We start from the raw sequence: 20,814 nt of genomic DNA on the forward strand, positions 1-20,814 counted from the left end.
CCGGCGCGGAGCGGTGCGCGCTGCCCCGCGTTCCGCTGCTCTTCCCCGTGCCCGCGCGGCTGCCGCCGGTGCGCGGCCCCATCCGCCGGGGCGGCTCCGCCGAGCCTCCCGCCGCGCCGAGCGCTCTTTTGTCGGCCCGGCCGCTGCCCGCTCCAAGTTAAATGCTCCCTCGCTATTTCGCGGGGCATTCTCGGAGCGCCGCGGGCGCCAGCGGCGAGGCTCACACGCCATCTACAGCCCGGCCGCGGCAGCGCGGCTCTGCCTCGCCGTAGGAGAGAGAAAGGACGATCCCCGCTGCGCGCCGCGCGTTACCTAACCTTTTGTTTTCGCCCGCGCTGCGCGCCCCGCGGGAGCGGCGGCCGCCGAGGCCCGGCCGCGCCGCTCCGCGCCCCGCGCCGCCGCCGCCCCCCCAGGCACCGGGCGCCGCTGCCCCGCCGCCGCCGCTGCCGCCGCGCTGTTCCGCGCCGCTCCGCTCCGCGCCCGGCCGCCGGCGGGAACAAAGGGCCGCGGGCTGAGCGCTCTCTCCCTGTGCCCAGGACGCGGCGCTGAGGCTGGTCGCCCGCCGCCGCCGCGCTCCCGCTCCCGCCCCCCCCGCCACACAAAGGCAGCCGCAGCTGGACGGGCGAGGGACCGCGCTCCACGCCAGGGCTCCGGTGCAGCGTCTCGGCTGGTCTTCTCCATACTCATGAACATACAAAGGTCAACCCCTATCACGATAGCACGATATGGGAGACCGCGGAATAAAACCCAGGATTTTGAGGAGCTCTCGTCCATACGGTCCATCGAGCCAAGCCAGAGTTTTAGCCCGAATCTAGGCTCGCCGAGCCCGCCGGAGACCCCGAACTTGTCGCATTGCGTTTCTTGCATCGGGAAATACTTATTGTTGGAGCCTCTCGAGGGAGACCACGTTTTCCGAGCCGTACATCTGCACAGTGGCGAGGAGCTGGTTTGCAAGGTAATACCTCTCCTCCTTGTTCTCCCCCTGGGTTAGCCTGCTGTCGCGTGTTGGTTTCCCGTGTCTTGCAGGAGGGCCGAGCGCTGTCGTGTAGCTCAATTATTAAACAGTTGAGAAACAAAAGGCAGGGAGACAGGATTAAAGGCGCATCCTGTAACTTTTCCCTCTCTCTAGACAATGGCCACGTTATAGCGGTGGCCCGGAGCCAGTTCTGCCTCCTACCCGGGGGATATTGTTCTGGAAAGAGCCGTCCTTTAAGTAGGTCTTAACGTGAGTTCAGTTCAGGAGAAAGCCTCATCTTCCCCACTCTCACTTTTCAAAATGGAGTAGGGAATCCCCTGCTAATTTTAAGGTGTTGGGACCTGCTGGCTTCCTCGATTTTTCCTGTCCCTTGTTCTGTGAGTTGGGGTACGGAAGAGGATGGAGAAGCAGGGGGGAAGATTGCCATCAGCTTTGTCTTAAAAGTGATTTTAAAAAAATCCACATCGAATTAATCAGCCTGAGCTCCCTCACCGTGGAGGTTGTTTGCAAACAGCATCCTCCCCCATTGCACAACTGAGCAAGAATAAAACCTGCACACCTACGGTTTTTAGAAGAGCAGACAAAATAGCTATCCCACTCTTTGTAGCCTGCCTGCTTTTCTCTGCCTCCTCCCAATTTGTTCCTACTATTCAAAGGTGAGCTGTGGGAAAAAGAAACCCACATGCGTGCACATCTGTGGAGGGATGTTTTTCTCTTTTCGGGCTGAGGGAATATTTTCCTTTGTTCCTAAATTGTGATTCTCATTGTCTGTAGTGAGCCAGACTTATGCCCAGCAAACTGAGGCAGTACCCAGTAGTAGTTTTTATAACTACGTAGCAAATTGCAACCTTGCAACACACGCTGCAGTGTTTGTATTGTTCCCAAAATATGGAATTGTGCCATTTGGCTATCTTGGGCAAATTTCTAGTGTCCAACTAACTGCAGAACGGAAAAGTAGACATGTTATAGCTTATTTGTATTCCAGGGATTAATGATAGTGTTGCTGACTGTTTCATACTTTCTCATACTTGATTCATAAGAAGTTATGGACTAGCCTGTAGCAGGGAAGTGAAAATAGTTGCTCCTGTTTGCTGTTTGTAAAGATTTGAGTTCAGAGGGCAATTTAAATATGCTTACTGATTGAGTTATAAAACCTGATGTTAAGGCAACCTAGGACTTTGTGTGATTATTTAGGGGAAAAAAGGGCCCGTGACTTTGCAAGGACTAATGAATGCTGAACTGAATGCTTTGTTACTAAACTGAAACAGAACATGAGAATTTCTAGAATGAAAGCCCTGCTCGGTGCAGTAGTACAGTGCTGCACTCTAGGACATTGGCATCTTTTCATGAAATAAACAGAGCCCACAAAGCTGCTGCTCTGCATGAAATTATAGGTGAACTTGCATAGCAAGTAGTAAAGCGGGGGCTATGCTCTTCTTTGTTTCCTGTTTGGTTTGCAGGATTAAGGCACTGTTTTGATAACAGTATGAACAGCATAACTGCAGCTCACAAAGAGTGGACTTTATTTTTTTTCCTTCCCTTTAAGCTGTATGTTTTTGAGCTGATCCTGACATTTGAATAGTATCAGTTTTTCCATATGTGCAATGCACTACTTCTAGCTGTGCTCCAAAAATGCGATCTTAGCCTGAATTGCTAGTTTGTGAATACGCAGTTGTCAGTCCTGAACTCAATTTAATGCGTGCTTTAAAATGCCTGCAGTATCATGACTACTATTTGTCAAGTAGCCTTCCGGCTAAGAGACCTGCTATCTGGTATCTTATTGAAGATGCTCTTAGAGATTGCTTGCAGAAACATTGGTTTGGATAACAGACACATACTGATGATTCTCAAGATTCATTTGGCTGCACCCACTGACTGTACAGATGCCGCTATTTGCTTCAAGGCTCTGTGGCATCTAAACAATGGTAACTTCTCTCTTCCAATTCCCAGCGAGAACTAAATCAAACTGCAGCTTATTGGACATTTGCTGAATTGAGGCCAGGGATCTTAAAAGCTGGGGTACAAAGAAGCCCTTTATAAAAGGTATTCTAGACAGTAGCAGTATGATAGCACTTCTCATCTCTCCCCTTTCAAACATAGTACTGGTACATATCCAGACCTACTTATTTAACATGTCTGAGAACCACAAAATGTAACTGATTTATATCAGGATGATCTGGTTAGGAGAGAATTCTGGAAAGGCTTTTTTTCACGTGAGGGTTTGAGCTACATGAATGTTCCTGCTTAAATTTTATTTTATAGCAGCCACTTTGTAGAAGAGCCATTCACTTACAATATAGTAGTTATGAGTTTTGAGATCCAAATGTCAATGAATTCTCCTCTGGAATGAATTACACACCAGGGATTTTAGCAACACCCCCGCCCCACCCCGGTTCTGCTTCCCTGGCGCACCATGTCACCAGAACGCCTCAGTGCTAATCTGCCCCCTGTAAAATGTGTTGGATCTGTTTGGCAGTCTGCCTTTAAGGTTGTTTTTGCATGTGCCAGAGTATAGCAGCACAGGTATGGGGTGGGGGGAGACAGAGGTGTGTGAGGAGGGGGTGTCCCAGTTTCTTGACCTTTGGGTCCTTTTCTGCAGAAGGAGTTTGTTAGGATTGCACTCTGAAGCGTTAAATGACTCAGGTTTTGAAGCCTCAGGTAAATTTTGATTGAACTGTGTATCTCAGTTTTGAAAGCTTTTTAAAGCTTCAAAGAAAGCACGGAGATTTGCTTCTCGGAGAGGATACAAATACCTGCTATTGGAATACAAATACTAGAATACAAAAAGAAGAAAAACAATTGCAGTTTAAACCAGTTGGTTAGAGACCTGTACCAGTTCTTCATTTTTATGTTCAGTTAGAATGACACATGACTACCTTAAATTCTTTTTACCAAAGTAACAAAACACCCAAGAGTAAGTTACATATTAATCGAGGTTTTATGCTGGTGGAAGTGCTTATCCCTTGCTTTGTAGTACCTCTGGAGCAGGTATAATTAAAAATAAAAATCACTCCTATCAATACTTTGCTCATACTCTCTTTTAGCACACTGACTCCTGTTATTCTCAATGAAGTCTTTCTTTTTCTTGTAATGTGGGCATTTCTCAATTGACTCAAATACTGATTCATTCGTCATCACTAGATTATAGTAACTTTTTATATTTAGGTTTCCCAGCAGCCTTTTTAATTCTTACAGCTCATTCATAAGATCAGTGATAACATACTTACTAGTAGAGGGACACTTTGCTTTTAATGGAGCACTTGATTGAAATGCAGAGAGTTCAGGGTGGTTTTGTCTTTGCCTTTTGAAGGATGTTTGTCTGCACTCCAACAGGCAGGGCTATTTCCCGGGTTGTCCTTCTGATCTTATAAACAGCCATTGTAAAACTGAGACTTTGAAAGTGAAAGTGACTTTGCTGTTTGTCAGAGATGAAAGAAAGGCAGGAAGTAAATGTGAATAGCAATAGATGATATTTTAAACCTGAAAATCCTTAAGGCTTTAATGGGTTAATAAAATCAAGAGAGAGGTATGTGTATCAGGGTGGATTTAATATGACAGCTTCTCTCAATAACAGGCTACTGGCTGTGTTCTCTATGAGTTTATTTGGATGGAAAATAGAAGATAAACATGTTTCCTTCCAAGTACTGCCCTTATATGTCTCTGGTCTTCACAGCTTCGTTCAGATTACATTCTAAATTTGATCAGCTATTAGCTAATGAAACTATTCTTGCTACAAGTTTTGAAGACTAGCCTTTCCTGTCAAGGTTACGCGTATCTTCTGTGTGGGGTTGTATAGTCTGTTTTGTCTTGTCCTCAGTGCCGTGAGCTTGTGACATCCTGTTTACATCGGTGCAGCTTCAGCAGTAGCATAAATTGTACTTAGAGATGGTTCTGTTAACAGAATTAGATGCACCATAACTTCACTGTCCTTCGTGTCGCTAACCCTGGCTTTACTGTCATTGTTCCTGCAGGTGTTTGATATTGGCTGCTACCAGGAGTTATTAGCACCATGTTTTTGTCTGCCTGCGCATAAAAATATCAACCAAATTACTGAAATAATTCTTGGGGAGACAAAAGCGTATGTGTTCTTTGAAAGGAGCTATGGGGACATGCATTCGTTTGTTCGTACCTGCAAGAAGCTTAAAGAAGAGGAGGCAGCCAAACTCTTCTATCAAATAGCTTCCGCTGTTGCACACTGCCATGATGGTGGACTGGTACTGCGAGATCTCAAGCTGCGAAAGTTTATTTTCAAGGATGAAGAAAGGTAAGAGTCTCCTTTACTTTACAGGTGGGGGTGCCTGAGGTCAGATATTCAGAGTTACAGGACGCTGTGCCCTTTGTTGTCACCGTACCATTCGTTTGTGGTACACAAGGTGTTACACTTTCTTTATCTTCCTCTGCAACCTGATCATGGGATGGATGTGCCATTTTACCTTCTGGCTTAGGCTTTGGAGTAAAGTAAGTATAGAGTGCCGTTTGCATCTGTGCCTGGCCTCTGTATCTGCACCTAGAGGAGCACCCTCCTTCCTGAGGGGGGGATGTCTCCTGGAGGAAGGCTCTGCATAGATGTCTGGTGTAAGAGCTCCGCTATTGTAAATGCTGCTGGTGTTAAAAGAGGAAAGGAGCAAAAGATCCAGTATGTTAGAGGGTTGGGGACTGACATGACTCATTCCAGTGAGGAGGCATGAAGAGGAAGAACAGCCAAGTGGTTAATGCTGACATAGGTTGCAGGGAAGGGCCACCAGTGCTTTGAAGGACTGCTTTCAGGACAGTTTCTTGTTTTCCATGCTGGAAGGGTGTGGAGGCTGCTTCTGAGAGTATTATGTGGTCACTAATCATACTAAGACTAGAACTACCTTGCTGTGTGGGTGCTTGTTTTTAGTATCAGAGCTGTTGTGGTACTTGGGGAACTACCTTTTTTTTAATCTCCTCCCTGCACACCCTCCTCTCAATAATTGGCTGGTAAATCATCTGGGGAAGGAGTATGGGAAGACAGGGAGAGAAATAATGCTGGATGCTCTGGGTATATTGTTGAAGTGCTATTTCTGATGCTGAGCTACAGCTATACTGTCGTACCTGTGGAAACTTCGTATCTCTTTCCTTGTGGTTACCAGTTTTCTTTATGTTACATCATGTATTCGCTTGCAACTTCTGTGTAAGGCACCAGAGTAATAAACACTGCCAGAGTAATGTCAGGCTTCCACAGAGGGATTAAATTGGAAGATGACCATTACGAAAAAAATGCAACTAAATGGGGGCAGAGCCTGCCTTTGTGCTTCTTCGTATCTTGGAAGAGGATGGGGAGATGTTTTTCCCTTTTAGTTAAATCCTATAAATTGTCTGAAAGCTTGTTCAAACTGTTGCAGAGTGAAATTGATGTTCTGGAGAGCTTTGTTAAAAATAACCAGTGCATATCAATTCCATTTGGGGCTGTTTGGTGAAGTTATAAGCAACAGCCGAGGCACATAAGTTTTCTACAGGCTCAGTAAGTCCATCATCTGAGAATTAGGAAAAAAAAAATACACAGTTCAGTCAGGAAAGAGAAGTTCCTGGCCTTAAAATAAAAATGACAAGCATCTAGCCTGTTTAAATATTCTCTACTTAAATTTTATTACAAGCTGAGTTTTGCAAAATAAACTTCTCCTTTTAATTTCTTTACAAACTGAAAAATAAAAGAAATATTTTCACTTCTTAATTCAGTTCAGGCAATTCTCTGCAAGGCAAATAGCTATTCCTTATTTTTCTACTGCAGCCCCAATATATATGATTACCCTTTCCTCCTCTTTAAATAAAAAAGCCTAAAATGAAACTAGCTTAATGTCCATTCAGAGAGAAATGCAAAGCAGATAGATGTAAACTGCACATTCACAACTTTTACTCCGAGTTTAAGAATCAAACACCATTATAGCACCTTTGATGCAGATAAGAAGGAAACTTGTACAACGTAGTTGAGGGTGAGATTGTTTTCTGTTGTAGCTGATAACGTCCTAATGTTACAATGGATTTTTTTTCCTGGGGATATATGTAAACTTGTGTGGTTTTGCATGAAGGACAGGACTTGGAAAAGCTGCTCCAAGCAAAGGCAGCGTGAGCTCAGGGCAGTGCAGTGGGAGCAGACGTGGGCCTGTGCTGAATACTTTTGAACTCCTACCCTGCCGCTTACTAGGAACTGAATGCAACACAAGGCACAGGGCCAAATCCTTTAGCCACCCAAGAAGAGTGGTGCATACTATAATAGCAGTGTTTGCTTTTATGAATGTTTTTAACCTAACTGTCGTCTGCAAAATCACACAGTTACTCAGTTTTGAACAGTGTCTTCTAATTATACAATAATTCACTTTAAAGGTCAAATAGGACTTGCTGGTTATTTTTAAGATAATCATAATGTGGTTTCCTTCTGGATGTAATGTTGGTTTGTAAGTAGAGAGGTATTGTAATCCTTTCTCTGCTAAATAAACAGAGATGAAATAGTGTGGGATAGAAATAGAACCAAACAGTGACTGTCTTTTTTCACATACTCTGATCATCAGACTGTATTCAGTCATCACTTTCAATCTGCTGCTATATTTAGGCTGAAAAATCTTCCTGGTCCTTCCGGGTTCATGGCAGTGTTTGTGTGTTGCTTGCACCCCTCCAAGCTCACGTTTCCCTGAGGCTGCTGGTGCTGGTGAGGATGCCCGCGTGCTGAGCAGCCTGCCTTTCAGAAGCTGCCGTCGGCGGCAGTGCCTGGGAGATGGGTGCTGCACGATCTATTGCTCTTTGATACCAGTAACGAACCAAGGAGGAAGAAAAGAGATGAAAATGATGTTTTGAGAAATGCGTGTGAACTGTGCTGCTGCGTGTTGCCTGTTCTTCAGTGGAGCTCTTCCTTAGTAGTTCTTTTCCTAACTATTTCTTCATGTCTGTTTTTCTGCAGTTCACCTTTAATACCTACTACTTTGAAACTTTCTCTTTTTGAAGACTCTCACAGCTTTTATTTTGGTAGAAGAAAAGATGGGAAATCCAGCATGCAGGCAACACATGAATGGAAAACTTGCTGCTTTTATTTTTTTTTTTAGTAAGATACTTGCCTGTTCTTAGCTGAGAGCTGCCAGACTGGAGGAGCCAGAAAGAATGTGAAGGATATATGGAAGCAGTTCCATTCGTTTAAAAAAGAAAATCAATTAAAGCATTTCTTAGTACATACTCCTTCCATTGATCCTAATGATATCCTGGTAGTTCGATATGAAATCAGAGCTCCTGGTGTTTTGCAGACGGGTGCATACAGCATTGAAACTCTTTCCACCCCATTCCCATTATCTAAATTACAGCTGGAATTTGCAAAGATTCAGGCTCCTGATCTAGCAGCGTCATGAGTGCTCTTTGCTCCTACTGATGTCACTGCTAAAAATGCATGTTATTTGGATGTTGCAAATTGCAGTGCCTTGGGATGTCTGTAATGAACCGGGAGGTAAGAAGGTGGAAAAAAGTGACGTTGGAGGCTGGTAGTGCTGAGCATTTTGTAGCAGTCCTAATCTTACTAGTGACCTTCTCTTGATGTGCTAAATCAAAGGTAGACTGTGATTAGTAAGACTGTTACGTTTTACTACTGCGTGTGTGTAAGTACATCAGCACTTAAAATGAAATCCAAAATTCCACAGTGTGGAAACAAAAACAATTTGTCTGTGTTTCAAGGTACTTTATCTATAGCTTCTTTTAATCCTGAACTGCAGAAATTTTGAAGATATGGTAAATTGCATTCCATGAAAATGATGTGTGCTTTTGCAAAGCACCTTAGGTCTTTATGGTGTTTGTTTTGTATAAAAGAAGGTTGGGGGTTTGTGTTTTTTGTGGGGAGGTGTGTCTGTGGTTTCATTTGTAAACCATAGGTGAAATAGCCAGTCTTGTAGTATTGAAATTTCAGAGTTAAGCTCCTTAAACCTGCAGCTGATCTTCATGAAACAGAACTTCTAAGACGTTACAGCATGACTGGAAATGTTTTGTAAGACTGGGTTAGCAAGCAGCAGCACATCCATTAAATGAGGGCAGGGAGTTTCAGAGCACTGAAAATATGGAAAACAACACTGACTTGACACGCTGGGTCTTACCGGACTTTCTAAAGTACCTATAAGATTCTTGAATACTTTAAAAATTGGGTCCTTGAACTTCTAAATAAAACTTGAATCCAAAACAGTGGAGATGCATTAAGGTAAAACGTGTTTTTTTATATTTTCTGCTTCCATCCATGTTGGTAATTTTTTCTTGTCCTGGATATTAAGCCAGGTCAATGTCGATGTTGTGGGGCTCTTGCTTTTGATTATTTTTGCTATGTTCATGTCATGGTATTTACAGTTTTTCTTGTACAGCCTGGCCTTGTAGCAGGCCCTTGGGCAGAGTGACTGTGCCCTTCTCCTAGCTGGCGTCCCATAACGATGTTGCAGAATGGGCAGGGCTTTTTGGGTTGTGCTAAAAAAAAAAAAAAAAACAAACCACTGTTCACAGTATATAGCTAATAAAGCAGTTCATCAGTCTGATATATAGCAGATGCTTTGAGAAAGAGCCACCTCAAAGATCTCAGAATTAAATCAAGCATTTCTGTGTTGGTTGTTCCAATGGTTTTCTTAATACAAGAGCATTTCTGTTGTCAGGGAATTATTAATTTCTTTAGTGCGTTTTTAAGCCTTTAATTATATTAAAATATTAGCTGTCGTAATATTTGAAGCTTAAAGACCTTGTACAGGCATCATACTTGTTGAAGGGAAAATTAAAATAATTTTGGTATTTAGATATTGTAATTTTCCTGTATTTTTGAGTCAATATGAGGCAGGTGGGATTCAATAAAAATAAATAGAATTTGACACTTTTTGCTCTGTGCCAGGGGGATGCAACCAGTACAATACACTAATTTAGAAAGCCTGTGTTAGCATAACATATTTATTTGGTGCTGTTAGAATGTTTTTTTCTTTTTTTCAGAATTTTTTTTAGAATTTCTCAGCTTTGAGTGGATGATGCTTTAAGGTGACCTAGTTATGTTGTTTGCAATCCTAGTGATACAAACCTGATCCCACAAAAAAATACAGAATGCGTATACCGACCTTTTTCCAAGTAGACCTTTCATTTTCTTATAGTTAGTAGTAAGTTTCCTCCCCAGCATTTGTCAAATTGTAATGCGGTCAGCCGCTTTTTCCCTATGGTGTTAGAACTTGCATTTTTTACTTAAAATTCCATAGAGAACAGGTAAGTTAACACTTTCCCTAAGTCCTAGAAGGAGAGTCCTAAAGTGGGAGAAAATCAAAGAAAGTAGGAGTGCTCTTTAAATACCAGAAGATTTAGGAATAAAACCAGTCTTCATCTGTTTTATCATTTAAGCACTTCACATTACCCTGAATGGAGCCACAGGACCAAAGAGTGTAACTTCTTCAATAGTGGAGAATCAGAGGTCAGATTTCAACCCAGAAATTATTATTCCTAGAATATGGGGAGGCAGGCAAATTTCTTCAGAGACAGCAAATCTCTGCTGTGAAACTTAGGATAGAGGGTGAAGCAGTTGCACAACTGTTTTCCACAGAAGCGTGCACGCTCCCTTTTGCTTTCATGTGGTTTGGTTACTAAGCCTCTGTTTTCTCCTGGTGTTCTGCGAGCAACGCACTTTGGATTTGTTGGGTATGCCGTACCCTTCCCAGCGGGGCGCGGGAGGCTGTCTGCAGATGTCGAATGTCACACCAGCCCTGTGAAGTGCTTGAATCTCCTCCCGAGGGCATAGTCATAGAGGTTAAGTGCTGTGCCTAAGGTCATAAATGAAAGCAAAAGCCAGGGAAAAGTTGGCTGCTGGCTGGCCCCAGGATGAGAACGGGAGCTCCAGTGGACCTTGAGTCAGCTCAGGGCCCTTCAGTGACACCATGAATGGTGAGAGCCTTTGCTGTAGTACCCAACTCTGGAGTTTGCAGAAGGTTTTACCCTTGGACTGTGCTATCTTTTGGTATTTGACTCATAGTAGGACCTGTATCTTTTCTTCTTCACTCTTTCTTCAGTCTTTTCCCCTTTGCAGCCTCATGTACTAGCTCTGCTGAAGGGTGGTGTTGAGGTGCAGCCCCGTGCCATGCTTGGAGCAGGAGGGGACCCCTGCTTGGAGGCCTGCCTTTAGTTGGGCTGTACGGCTGCAGGTTGTCCCCATGTCCTGCCTGGCCTCCCCAGCCATGCTGTCTGACTTCCCAAGAGGTGCCTCTGGCTGAACGCTGTGTTACGTGTTGGCTGTAATGCCAGACATGGTTGGCATGGTTGAGTGCCTGTCATGGGATGCCGGTCACAGGATTGATCTCTCCGATGGTAGGTGCTTTGGAGTCCCTGGAAGTAGATGTCTCTTGAGACATCTTGCATTAAGAATTCAACAGCTGGTCATTTTGAAAGACTTGACAACCTCCATCCATAGACTTAGTGCAAAACAGTCGATGTTGACTTTTGAGCGGAGACTGAGGACATCTGCAGACATCCGTGCTGGGGGTGAGCAGGGGAGGCAGGGAGCCCAGCTAGCGGCAGCTGTGGTGGACTGTCATAGTGAAATTCTTCTGCTGCCTTTTCTTCTATTTGTCCTTATTATCACACTGTGAGATTACTTCAGGCTTGGGAGGGAGAGGAAGGGTGGAGATTGTAAACAGGAGCCAACCTGGGGCGTATTTAGTCTTAAGCACCTGCTTTTTGGTAGATGTATATTGCTTGGAGACAGGTTTACACACATCTAAGCAAAAGGTTTCCAGTGGGGTTGTGAAATAATGGCCCTGCTTTATCTTAGAGGTGCAGAGCATCCACTGCAGGCTCAGAAAGTGTAGGGCTTTTTTCACGACATGCAGTTATGTTAACAAAATAAAATTTTGGTCTCCTTTCCCTGTGGAGCTTTACCATGCATTGTATGAAAAGACCTAGAAAAGATGGTGAACGCAGCATACAGTTGACAGCAGAGCCTTTTAAAACTGACCTTCAATGGGATGTAAAAAGATAAAAGTGAGGTAAAGTAGCTGCCCTGAGCCAGATACTTATCAAATAATGGACTCCTCACAGTCTTGTAATCGAGCCCCTCCATGGAAGGGTCTGCATTGGATTTCAGAGCCCACAGCCCAACACGCACATTGCTACCTACCTACCTACTTTTTGGGGAACGTGTTGTCCCCTTAGGCAATACGGGCATGGAAGAAACTAAGTATATGGCATACAGGCCAGCAATGCTATTTGAGTGTTGTAAAGCTGAGGTCTTTGGGGCCCCAGCCCTCCCTGGAGGTGTGCGAGGGGGTGGTCTCAGAGCATTTTTTTAAGTGGAATTCTGTAGGAAAAAAGCCAGCTTAAAACAAGTTCAAAGCCCCAAGTTGCTAGGCCCTGCACGTCACGAAGGGGGTGCGGGGCAGGGCTGAGTGTGCTGGTAGCATCCCTTCGGAGGAAGGGTGGGGCATATGTAATTTTTAGAGGCTTCCTCATTCTGCGGAAGTACCAGTGAGGGAACCTTCCCTTAGGAACAAGGTTCATCCTGTAAACCTGTGCTGGCTGCAAGTCCCAGTTCTCTTTTGAAACAGATCCTTGAGCCTCTTTCATTATGCAAGAGACAGTTTGTCTGACAGCCTTTGTGCAGGGTTTGTTTTTTTTTTTTTTTTCCCCTGAAGTTGTGTAGGATGTTGTGTGGTGAACTCCCAGGCTGTGTGCTGTTACGCACTGGAAGGGATCTTATGGTGAAAGAAGCAGGATTTAAATTAATGGCATAACATTTCCCCTCTGATCCCATGTGCCTCACCGCCCCCGGAGGAGATGGGGTAGTTCTGAGTTCAGAATGAGTCTTTGCACCAAGCTGCAAATCATCTGCACGGGGTTTCGTTCGCTGCCTTCCCCATCTCACTGTCTGCGCGACAGCAGCCTACTTCTGCATTATTTAGGAGAGATTCCCTTAGTTAAAAAAATCAATTAGCAAAAGATAACTGTTTCCAATGTTGAGCTTCCCTTTTATTTTTTTCTCCTCTTTGTGACTCTAATGGCCTGATTGCATTCATGCTTGCCTGTCTTTGTGATGGGGTGCTAGCAACTGACCTTGATTAAATGACCTGTGAATTATTGGCCACATAGGAGCAATCCCTGATCTACTGGGCAGTTGATGGCTTGAGTGCCTCTACCTAGGGAAAGGCTTTCCCTGGCCTCAGTCAGAGTAATGTTGAAATATGAGATAGCGTTGCTTGGGTGCCTTCATTTTTTCTGTGTAGGGGGGAATATTGTGAGGCACCTCTTCCCTTTAGAAGTTGCCATTTTATATTTACCTGCAGTCATATTAATAAAATGGCAGTTCAGATGGCGATGATGGTTGTTTTCTGATCTCTGGAGGCACGAGGCTGCTATATAGAATCTGTAAAGCTGGATCGTCTAATTTTGACCCAGCCTGAATAGCAAGTGGTTGGTGTACCTGGAGTGTCCATAGCAGGATGGCTTCTTCTGTCTTCTCCCAAAGCAGGTGATCTGGCTGTCGTCTGGGGGATGATGCTGCACTAAAATCGTGGGTCTGGTCTGCAGTTAGGGTTTCCAAAATGGTAATGGTGGCTCAGCTGTGGTTCAGGTGTTATTTCCCATACAGATGGCTTCAGGGACGGACTAGAAGCAACTGCTTTCATTGATTTAGGCATGGGCTCCTTTACTACTGACTGTTTATTCACTGCAGCGGAGATATTTTCCTCTGAAACACTCAGACTTCCAGTCAGAATTTCTGCTTTAAATGTTCCAGATTTTTTTTTTTTCTCCTGCCTTATGAGCTTAGAGCCCTCTGAATAATTCCACTGATTTTGGTATGGAAATTGTGTTTACTTTTGGAGAGCAAGTGTGAATGCTGGGTTCTTACAGCCCTGGCTTCGGTGTCAAAAGGCAGGACAGCAATTCACCAGTAGCCCCTAAGCTCTGCAGGGAGGAATAAAGCGAATCACTCTGAAAAAAGTGTAGGATGTGCAACAAAGCTGTCTGCCAGAGACGGGTGCTAACTCAGGAGGTTGCATTGAAGAATCTTCTGGAAGACGTTTAATTGATTAGGTTTTGTTACATTACTGAAGAGCAAAGTCTGAATGCAGTCAAGTAATGAATGGCATATTGATAAGAAATTCAGAGTGGTATTGTTTTTCATGGGTTTCCCTGACGGTTTCTATGGGGACAAAGACGCATTTCCCGTCTGAGTGCTGCTACTGCCCTCTGATTGCACTTCTGTGGTTTCATTCACCAGTAATGGGAAAGCATTCATAGGCAGAATAGCTTCCCCTTTTTAAATAGCCATGATTCAGGGTTGTATTTTTTTTTAATGCATTAGACTAATGCAGTGTTTTATCAATGATCTGATAGATGCATAATGCTCTTTTTCCAAGTGCTTATTCAGGGTCTGCATTAAAACTTGAAATTATGTACTGTAATTACGTAAGCCTTGACAAAAGTCTTTGTTGCCCTGCAGTATGTGTACAAAGTGATTCTCATCCAGCTTTGGCAGTAGCTTACATTTGAACTCTAGGGATTAATTTTGTTGCAACTATTTGAATGGTCAAATTCGAATGCTGATGCTTTTGGAAAACTTTTTTTCTCTTGTGGGGGTCCTTTAGTTGACTGATGTGAGTTAATTATTTTAGAGAATGAGAGTTTTTTAGAAATGTGACTTTAAAAAAAAAAAGAGAATTATTTTTGTTTGTCCTTTTTCTGCTCTGTGATGGGAGGCACTTCAAAGCTGATTGTGATTTCACATCTCAGTGTTTGGTTTTGAGTCTGTCCCTTGCCTGCCAAGTGTCAAATTTAGGGTTGTCCGGTTACTCTGCAGTTGGATGCACTCCCCACCCTTTGCTGTGGAGATTCTGTATTCTAGAAACTACTTGCAATTTTGAAGGTCTGTTGTTGTTGTTGGCTTTTATTTTTCCTGGATATTTGATTTTGGTGCTTCCTCTGAGAGAGAGTGTGTGGGGGAGAGAGAGATTGCTTCTCATCCAGCATGTCTCTGCATTTCTGTGTATTTAGACTCCCCTCTTTCCTGTTCCCCTCCACCCCCCCAAAAAAAAGCTCTCTGGCTTGCAGGAAACAGAGCTCTTTTAGGCAATGCTTGAAATGTGGAGGAAGGGAAGGCCAGCCAGAGCTGGAAGCTGTTTCTCGCAGAGATGGGGTGCTGTGTGCTGGGAAATAGCAGCTCCTGAGCCAGGCTGCTCCTTTTTGATTGCGTGAAAAAATGTGAAATGACTGTAAAAAGGGGAGTGAAACTTGCCATTTACACCTGCGTATTACCCAGTTGTAGTATGATTACAGATTGTGTTCTGTATGCGAGGCTGAGGTACGTGAAGTCGTCCGTCACTGGTGAAAACAGACTGAAGTGGGTCTCCCCAGATCCGGTGCTGGCTCGCGGTGAGGGGCGCCGGCAGAGCTGAACCGGGGCCCTTGGCAGCAAAAGCTCGTGAGCGCTTCTGTGCACCGGCTGTGCCAAGTGGGCGAGCCGCTGTGCCGGCAAGCCCTTCCCTTACTCGCTCTAAGGATGGAAAACCTGCATTGTCACCTTCTGCAAAGACACCCAACCTTAAAAATGAAAATGGGAACACCTGAGTTGCTTCTGGTGGTAACTGGGAGGGGGAGAAAGTCACACCGAGGCCATGTACCTGGCAGTACGTGCTCAAGAGTTGCAGCTCCTGCAGTTTACGAGGGAAGTGCGTACCTGCGTGGAGTGGCATGTCCAGTGCTATACCTGCGCTGGAGCACCGCCTTGTTGCAGAGGAGCCATTTCACCACTTGTACCTTATACACGAGGGCGTTACTGGTTGAAGGTTTGGGGGCTGGCGAGGAGGGAGGAGGAGGACTGAAGGTTGTGTTTTTGTTTAATTTGGGACCCTTTGTTTCCTCAAAGCCTGTCAACTCAGCAGGATGAAAAACCTGGTTTGAGTGTTTGCTTCATTTGGCCACAGCTTACGGAGGAGCAGGCAGATAAGGGCCAGCTGTTGTTCCATTTGCTTGCTTAAACAAAACCCGCTGTAGCATGCGCGGAGGGCTGCGGACTGCAGCACCTTGCAAGAAAAGCAAGACAGGGATAAGGCTTTTGTATGCTGTTTCTGTTTTATTATCAAGAAATTATTTGTTCTGTTGGAGAAAAAGATGAAGTTTTTGACACACCTTGCAGTCTGCTCTTTGTGGTTTTGTACCGCATCCATTGTAGAAAATAAGAGATTAGGGAATTCCAAAAATTTTCTGTATTGAACTGTTTCTCTAAATTCTTTGGCAACTCTCGGAAATGTAAAATAGGATGGGAGAGTAAACAGCGTTTCCCTGGGCTGTTGACACTGGGATCTCAGGAGAGTGTGTGTGGGGAGTGAATTCCCTCCTGTAAGTTGTTTATAAATAGCATGCTCTGCCCCGCTCCCTGTGTGTGTGTTCTGCTTCTGTTAGCAGGAGTGAGTCGATGCTTTCCTGTCTGGCAGTTCAGTGACTTAATGCATGTTTGCGTAGCTGGCCTCACCGTTTTATTGCTACACGTACTTTTCTGTGGAAAAACTGAGGCGGGCAATGCAAATGGAGCCACAACTCATGTCCCTGCCTTCCCTTTCATTTCCTCCTCTCTGTTCTCTGCCCTCCTTGGTGTGTTCTTTTTCTCTGGGCGTTTCTCCTCGCTGCTGTTCCTGTGCTGTGCAGGTGCAGGAACCTGTCGAAGCTGAGCATCATGAAAGGACTCTTCTCTGGTCACTCTCCTGTTTTGGACCGTCTGAGCTGTGTACAGAGGGAAATTGCTGTGGTCTTGATAATGGTGGTTAAGTTTCTCCTTGCAGCCAGCTTCCTGTGTGAGGTATTGCTGCTGTAAAGTATTGTTTGAGTGCTAATGAGGGGGTTGTCCATCGCCAGGAGAAGTGCTGTTAGGCTGGCAATGGGTAATTAACCAGGAAGCAGGTGTGTTGCACAAACCCCATCAGCATCCGCACTGGAGGAGAAAACACTGGCCTATTTAAGGAGAGAAGGCGCTGCCTTGACGCACTGTGCTTGGGAGCCAGGTATTCTGAATTCTGTATTTATGACTTCCTGATTCGAGGCACATTGCCAAAGGGGCTTTCACCTCTGCTAGTAAACGTCTCTAGCTGTTGAAAAGGTCCAAGTGTCATTATGAGAGTTTATGGCACAGTTGCCTCTCGAGTACTCTGCAGAGTAAAATGCTCTTCTGTTGGTTCAAAGAAGATAGCGCTGAGCTGCCCTGGAACCAAGTCTAAGCCAGAGCTGGCCCAGCTGTCTTTTGCAACTCAAGCCCGAGCAATGTTGTCTTCAGTAAACATTTAAGAAACAGGGCTCTCCTTGTCTGTTTTAATGCCTGTTAAATGATGTGCTTTAGTCAAGAGACGTGAGTTCTGCTTTCTGGGATGAAGTTCATTCCCTGCCTGTGAATGTCTGTGGTATGGGAACATGGCCATGACACAGGGCTAAGAGTGATCATACAGACCAGTGAGGTTGAGGGATGAGGACAGTAACACCCAAAGTTGAGTTACGATCCCGAGCTGTTGAAAAGAAAGCCTGCATGGCTGCTAGGTTACTCTTCCATCCAGATGCACTGGACAAGTCCTGTTGCATTGTAGTGATTCTGCTCTCAAAACCAACCACTGCTAGCAAATAGTCTAAAGGGTAATTGGTAATCCTTTTGGATGCCTTTAACAGGGACAGATTTTTAAATATAGTTACAGATGCTAGCAGTGAGAATTAAAAGGAAAGAAAGGTTATGTTCATCTAGTGCTATGACAAGCAACTCGGCATCATTTTTTATGCTCCTATGTGATATCCATGAGGGAAGAAAATTCTCTTGCGGGGATAATTACTGCAGCACAATGACAAGTTCACAGGGCTTTGCAGGCAGAAGGAGTTTGCAATCTAGATAAGGCATCCCTGTCATCTCTCTGCAAGCCCTTTGCTAGCCTCTCTGCTCATTCCAATGTGAGGAGCTGCTCTGGTTCAGCGGGGCAGATAAGCTTGCTGTTAATCTTGGTGGTGTTCAGCTCACCTGATCTCCCTTTGCCCTAAGGTCTATTTAGGAAGACTGAAATCTGTTAAAGTTGCTCTTCCTTAATGCTGGGATAAAGAAAAATGTTGGTTGGTCAGAGGGATCATTTAGGGTCAGAGTGACTATTTTGTTCCTGTTGAACCTTGTGGAATTACAGGTGCAAGTAACTGCTCATCAGTGTGAAGGTGTCAAAATAACCTTGTCTAGTTAGGGCTAGGCATGTATTTGGGCACGAGTCCTACACAGGTACATTAGAGTGCAGCCAACACAGAAAAAAATCTTGAGGTTTATGTTTCCTTTTGGAAATTGTGTCTGTGTAAAATCTACCAAACACATGAGTATGGCAATTACTTTTATCTTTTTAGGACCTCACTAATGAGTTTACTGGACACAACTGTATTTGAAATCTTGTAGCTGTGTGTGGCAATATTCCCCATATGTTTCTAATATCTCTAACCAGTATAGAAGAGATAGTATCAATTATCAGTAACAAGTGCTGTGAGTGGGGTTTTAAACTGATGCACTTCTGCGGTTGTTGAGTTTTGTAGAGTATTACTATTATAACCATGTAATTGTAACAGCCAGGAATTTGTATTTTGATGTTTGCTTACCTTGATGGTTTTGGTTTTTTTGCCCGCAGGACTAGAGTGAAATTGGAAAGCCTAGAAGATGCTTATATTTTAAGAGGAAATGATGACTCTCTTTCTGATAAGCATGGATGCCCAGCCTATGTGAGTCCAGAGATCTTGAACACAAATGGCAGCTACTCTGGCAAAGCAGCGGACGTATGGAGTCTAGGTGTCATGCTTTATACCATGCTAGTTGGACGCTATCCTTTCCATGACATTGAGCCTAGTTCCCTCTTCAGCAAGATCCGTCGTGGGCAGTTTAACATTCCAGAAACTCTATCCCCCAAGGCAAAATGCCTCATACGTAGCATACTGCGTCGGGAGCCATCGGAAAGGCTGACTTCACAGGAAATTCTGGACCATCCATGGTTTTCTACAGATTTTAATGTATTGAATTCAGGATATGGTGCTAAGGAAGTATCAGATCAGCTAGTGCCTGATGTCAACATGGAAGAAGACTTGGACCCATTCTTTAACTGAGCACAAAGACTGGTGTTCAGAAGGTACACAACCTGGAGATGGACACATGAAGGAGCCCTTCCTGACCGTGTTAAATCACATCCTGCATCAGCCTAGCTTGGTAGCAAAAGACATTCAGAGGTCCTCAGATTGAGAAGGAACCTCCACAAGGAGCTAATATAACAAATGTAGCATGGGGACAGATTGGGGGGGCGGGGGAGCTTGCTATCAGGTTAGATTGATTTGGAGGAGAAAAGGCAGCATGGAGCAATTGTAGCTTCTCACCTTTTTGGAGCCAAGGAGACTGCACATGCCAATTCTGGTGCAGCTGTATCACTCCTGTTTCTGTTCCATTAAAAATAGTGGTAACTCATGACAAATAGAAACTTTTTTGCCTCAGCTCACATCTTGGCATCGCACTGTTAGATATTTAACTTCAGCCATTATTCAGGGAAAGTACAATTGGCTAACATTTTTTTTAATCAGATGTCTAATAATTAATGGGATTAATTTAAGAAAAAAATTAGGTGCACAAAGACGGACATGAAAAGTGGGTGCTAAAAACAAACAAAATTTCAGTTCATGTCTCTTGATAGCTATTTTCAACTCATTTCTTCTAAATAAACTACTTAATATTCTTGTCAGGAAATGACATTTTAATGCTTTGTTCCCTTAAGGGGAAGTAACTGTCATTTAACAAGCTGTTCTGTTTTGTGTCAAATGGTTTGTTGCAGGAAGCTATTATTACTCAAACTTCCAGATGCATTACTGCTATAATAGGGGAAAAAAAAGAAGAAAACTGTATAATTTTTTTTAAAGATATGAGATACTGGCTTCCATATCTGCCATGCTGCACGTATATGACTAGAGAGGGCAGAAAGCCCTTAATCGTTTGTTTATCTGAGAACTGATCTCTTCTTTAACTGACTGGCCCACGTGTAAATAGAGGGCTCTTTATTATTGAAGAAGAGTATTGTGGTTTTTTTTCTTTGAATTCCTCTCAACTTGGGAAAAAGAATTGTTTGGGTTTGATTTTTGTTTATGTCCAGAATAAGAAATAAGAGGGTATTAATAAGCTGAACATTTATATTACAGATATTCCTCTTGAAACATACACAGTAATATGCACCTTTTGTATTGTCAAGACTTATTCTATTTATTGAAGAAAATGTCACAGTAGTGATGTATTAAGCCAGTACTTCAATTACGGGTTGACTTGGGATGACATGTTACATGCTGTAGTTAACACACTTCTTTTCTGTTCAGGTATTTCTGTCCCTAAATAACTTTTTATTTAGCTTCTTTTTCTAGATAGCTTTATTTGATTTAGACTGGCAAATGTTTTTATTACTGCTTTTATATTGCTGTATGATATTGAAATCTCTTGGCATAAATATTTGTGTTTCCAGTACCTCAGTTGTTCTGATATTACTGCCTGTATACGTTTTGTGAAGTGGTCATGTTTTTTGGGTAGGTACATGTGGACTCTGTAGTATGTAAATGTTACTTGAATTTGTGCTTAATTATAGTATGTGGCATGTGCGTACAGCTACTTGGCATTTGACGTATGGATGCTATTTGCCTGCCTTGCAGGAAAGTTATGGTCCCACTCTCAAGAGGATGTTTCACAGTTCTTTATCAAGAGACAAAGCTAGCTGCAGCTGACCTGCCTTGGTTCTATTTTGGTAACTAAGAATATAAAGGAGTAATGTTTTTACACTCTGAAGATGGTGCTGTGTCAAGAAGGACTTTTTTTTATTTTCTAAGTA

At 43.8% G+C, this 20,814-nt stretch overlaps 1 protein-coding gene across 1 annotated transcript; it reads left to right on the top strand.

The window, feature by feature from the left end:
* The first annotated feature begins 350 nt into the window (after window positions 1–350).
* On the top strand, window positions 351–19,239 carry TRIB2 (tribbles pseudokinase 2). The gene is made up of 3 exons (XM_050894139.1): window positions 351–955; window positions 4,948–5,240; window positions 18,598–19,239. The coding sequence occupies exons 1-3, from the start codon at window positions 686–688 to the stop codon at window positions 19,064–19,066; spliced, it is 1,032 nt and encodes a 343-aa protein (XP_050750096.1). The 5' UTR covers window positions 351–685; the 3' UTR covers window positions 19,067–19,239.
* Window positions 19,240–20,814: the final 1,575 nt, after the last annotated feature.

This window comes from Gymnogyps californianus, chromosome 3, assembly GCF_018139145.2.
Source record: "Gymnogyps californianus isolate 813 chromosome 3, ASM1813914v2, whole genome shotgun sequence".
Taxonomy (NCBI): domain Eukaryota; kingdom Metazoa; phylum Chordata; class Aves; order Accipitriformes; family Cathartidae; genus Gymnogyps; species Gymnogyps californianus.

Excerpts from the sequence above, each read along its gene's own strand:
- TRIB2 (XM_050894139.1), top strand. The coding sequence starts at position 686 with ATGAACATACAAAGGTCAACCCCTATCACGATAGCACGATATGGGAGA. Across the intron at positions 956-4,947 it reads GCGAGGAGCTGGTTTGCAAG|GTGTTTGATATTGGCTGCTA; the intron begins GTAATACCTCTC and ends TTGTTCCTGCAG. Across the intron at positions 5,241-18,597 it reads ATTTTCAAGGATGAAGAAAG|GACTAGAGTGAAATTGGAAA; the intron begins GTAAGAGTCTCC and ends TTTTGCCCGCAG.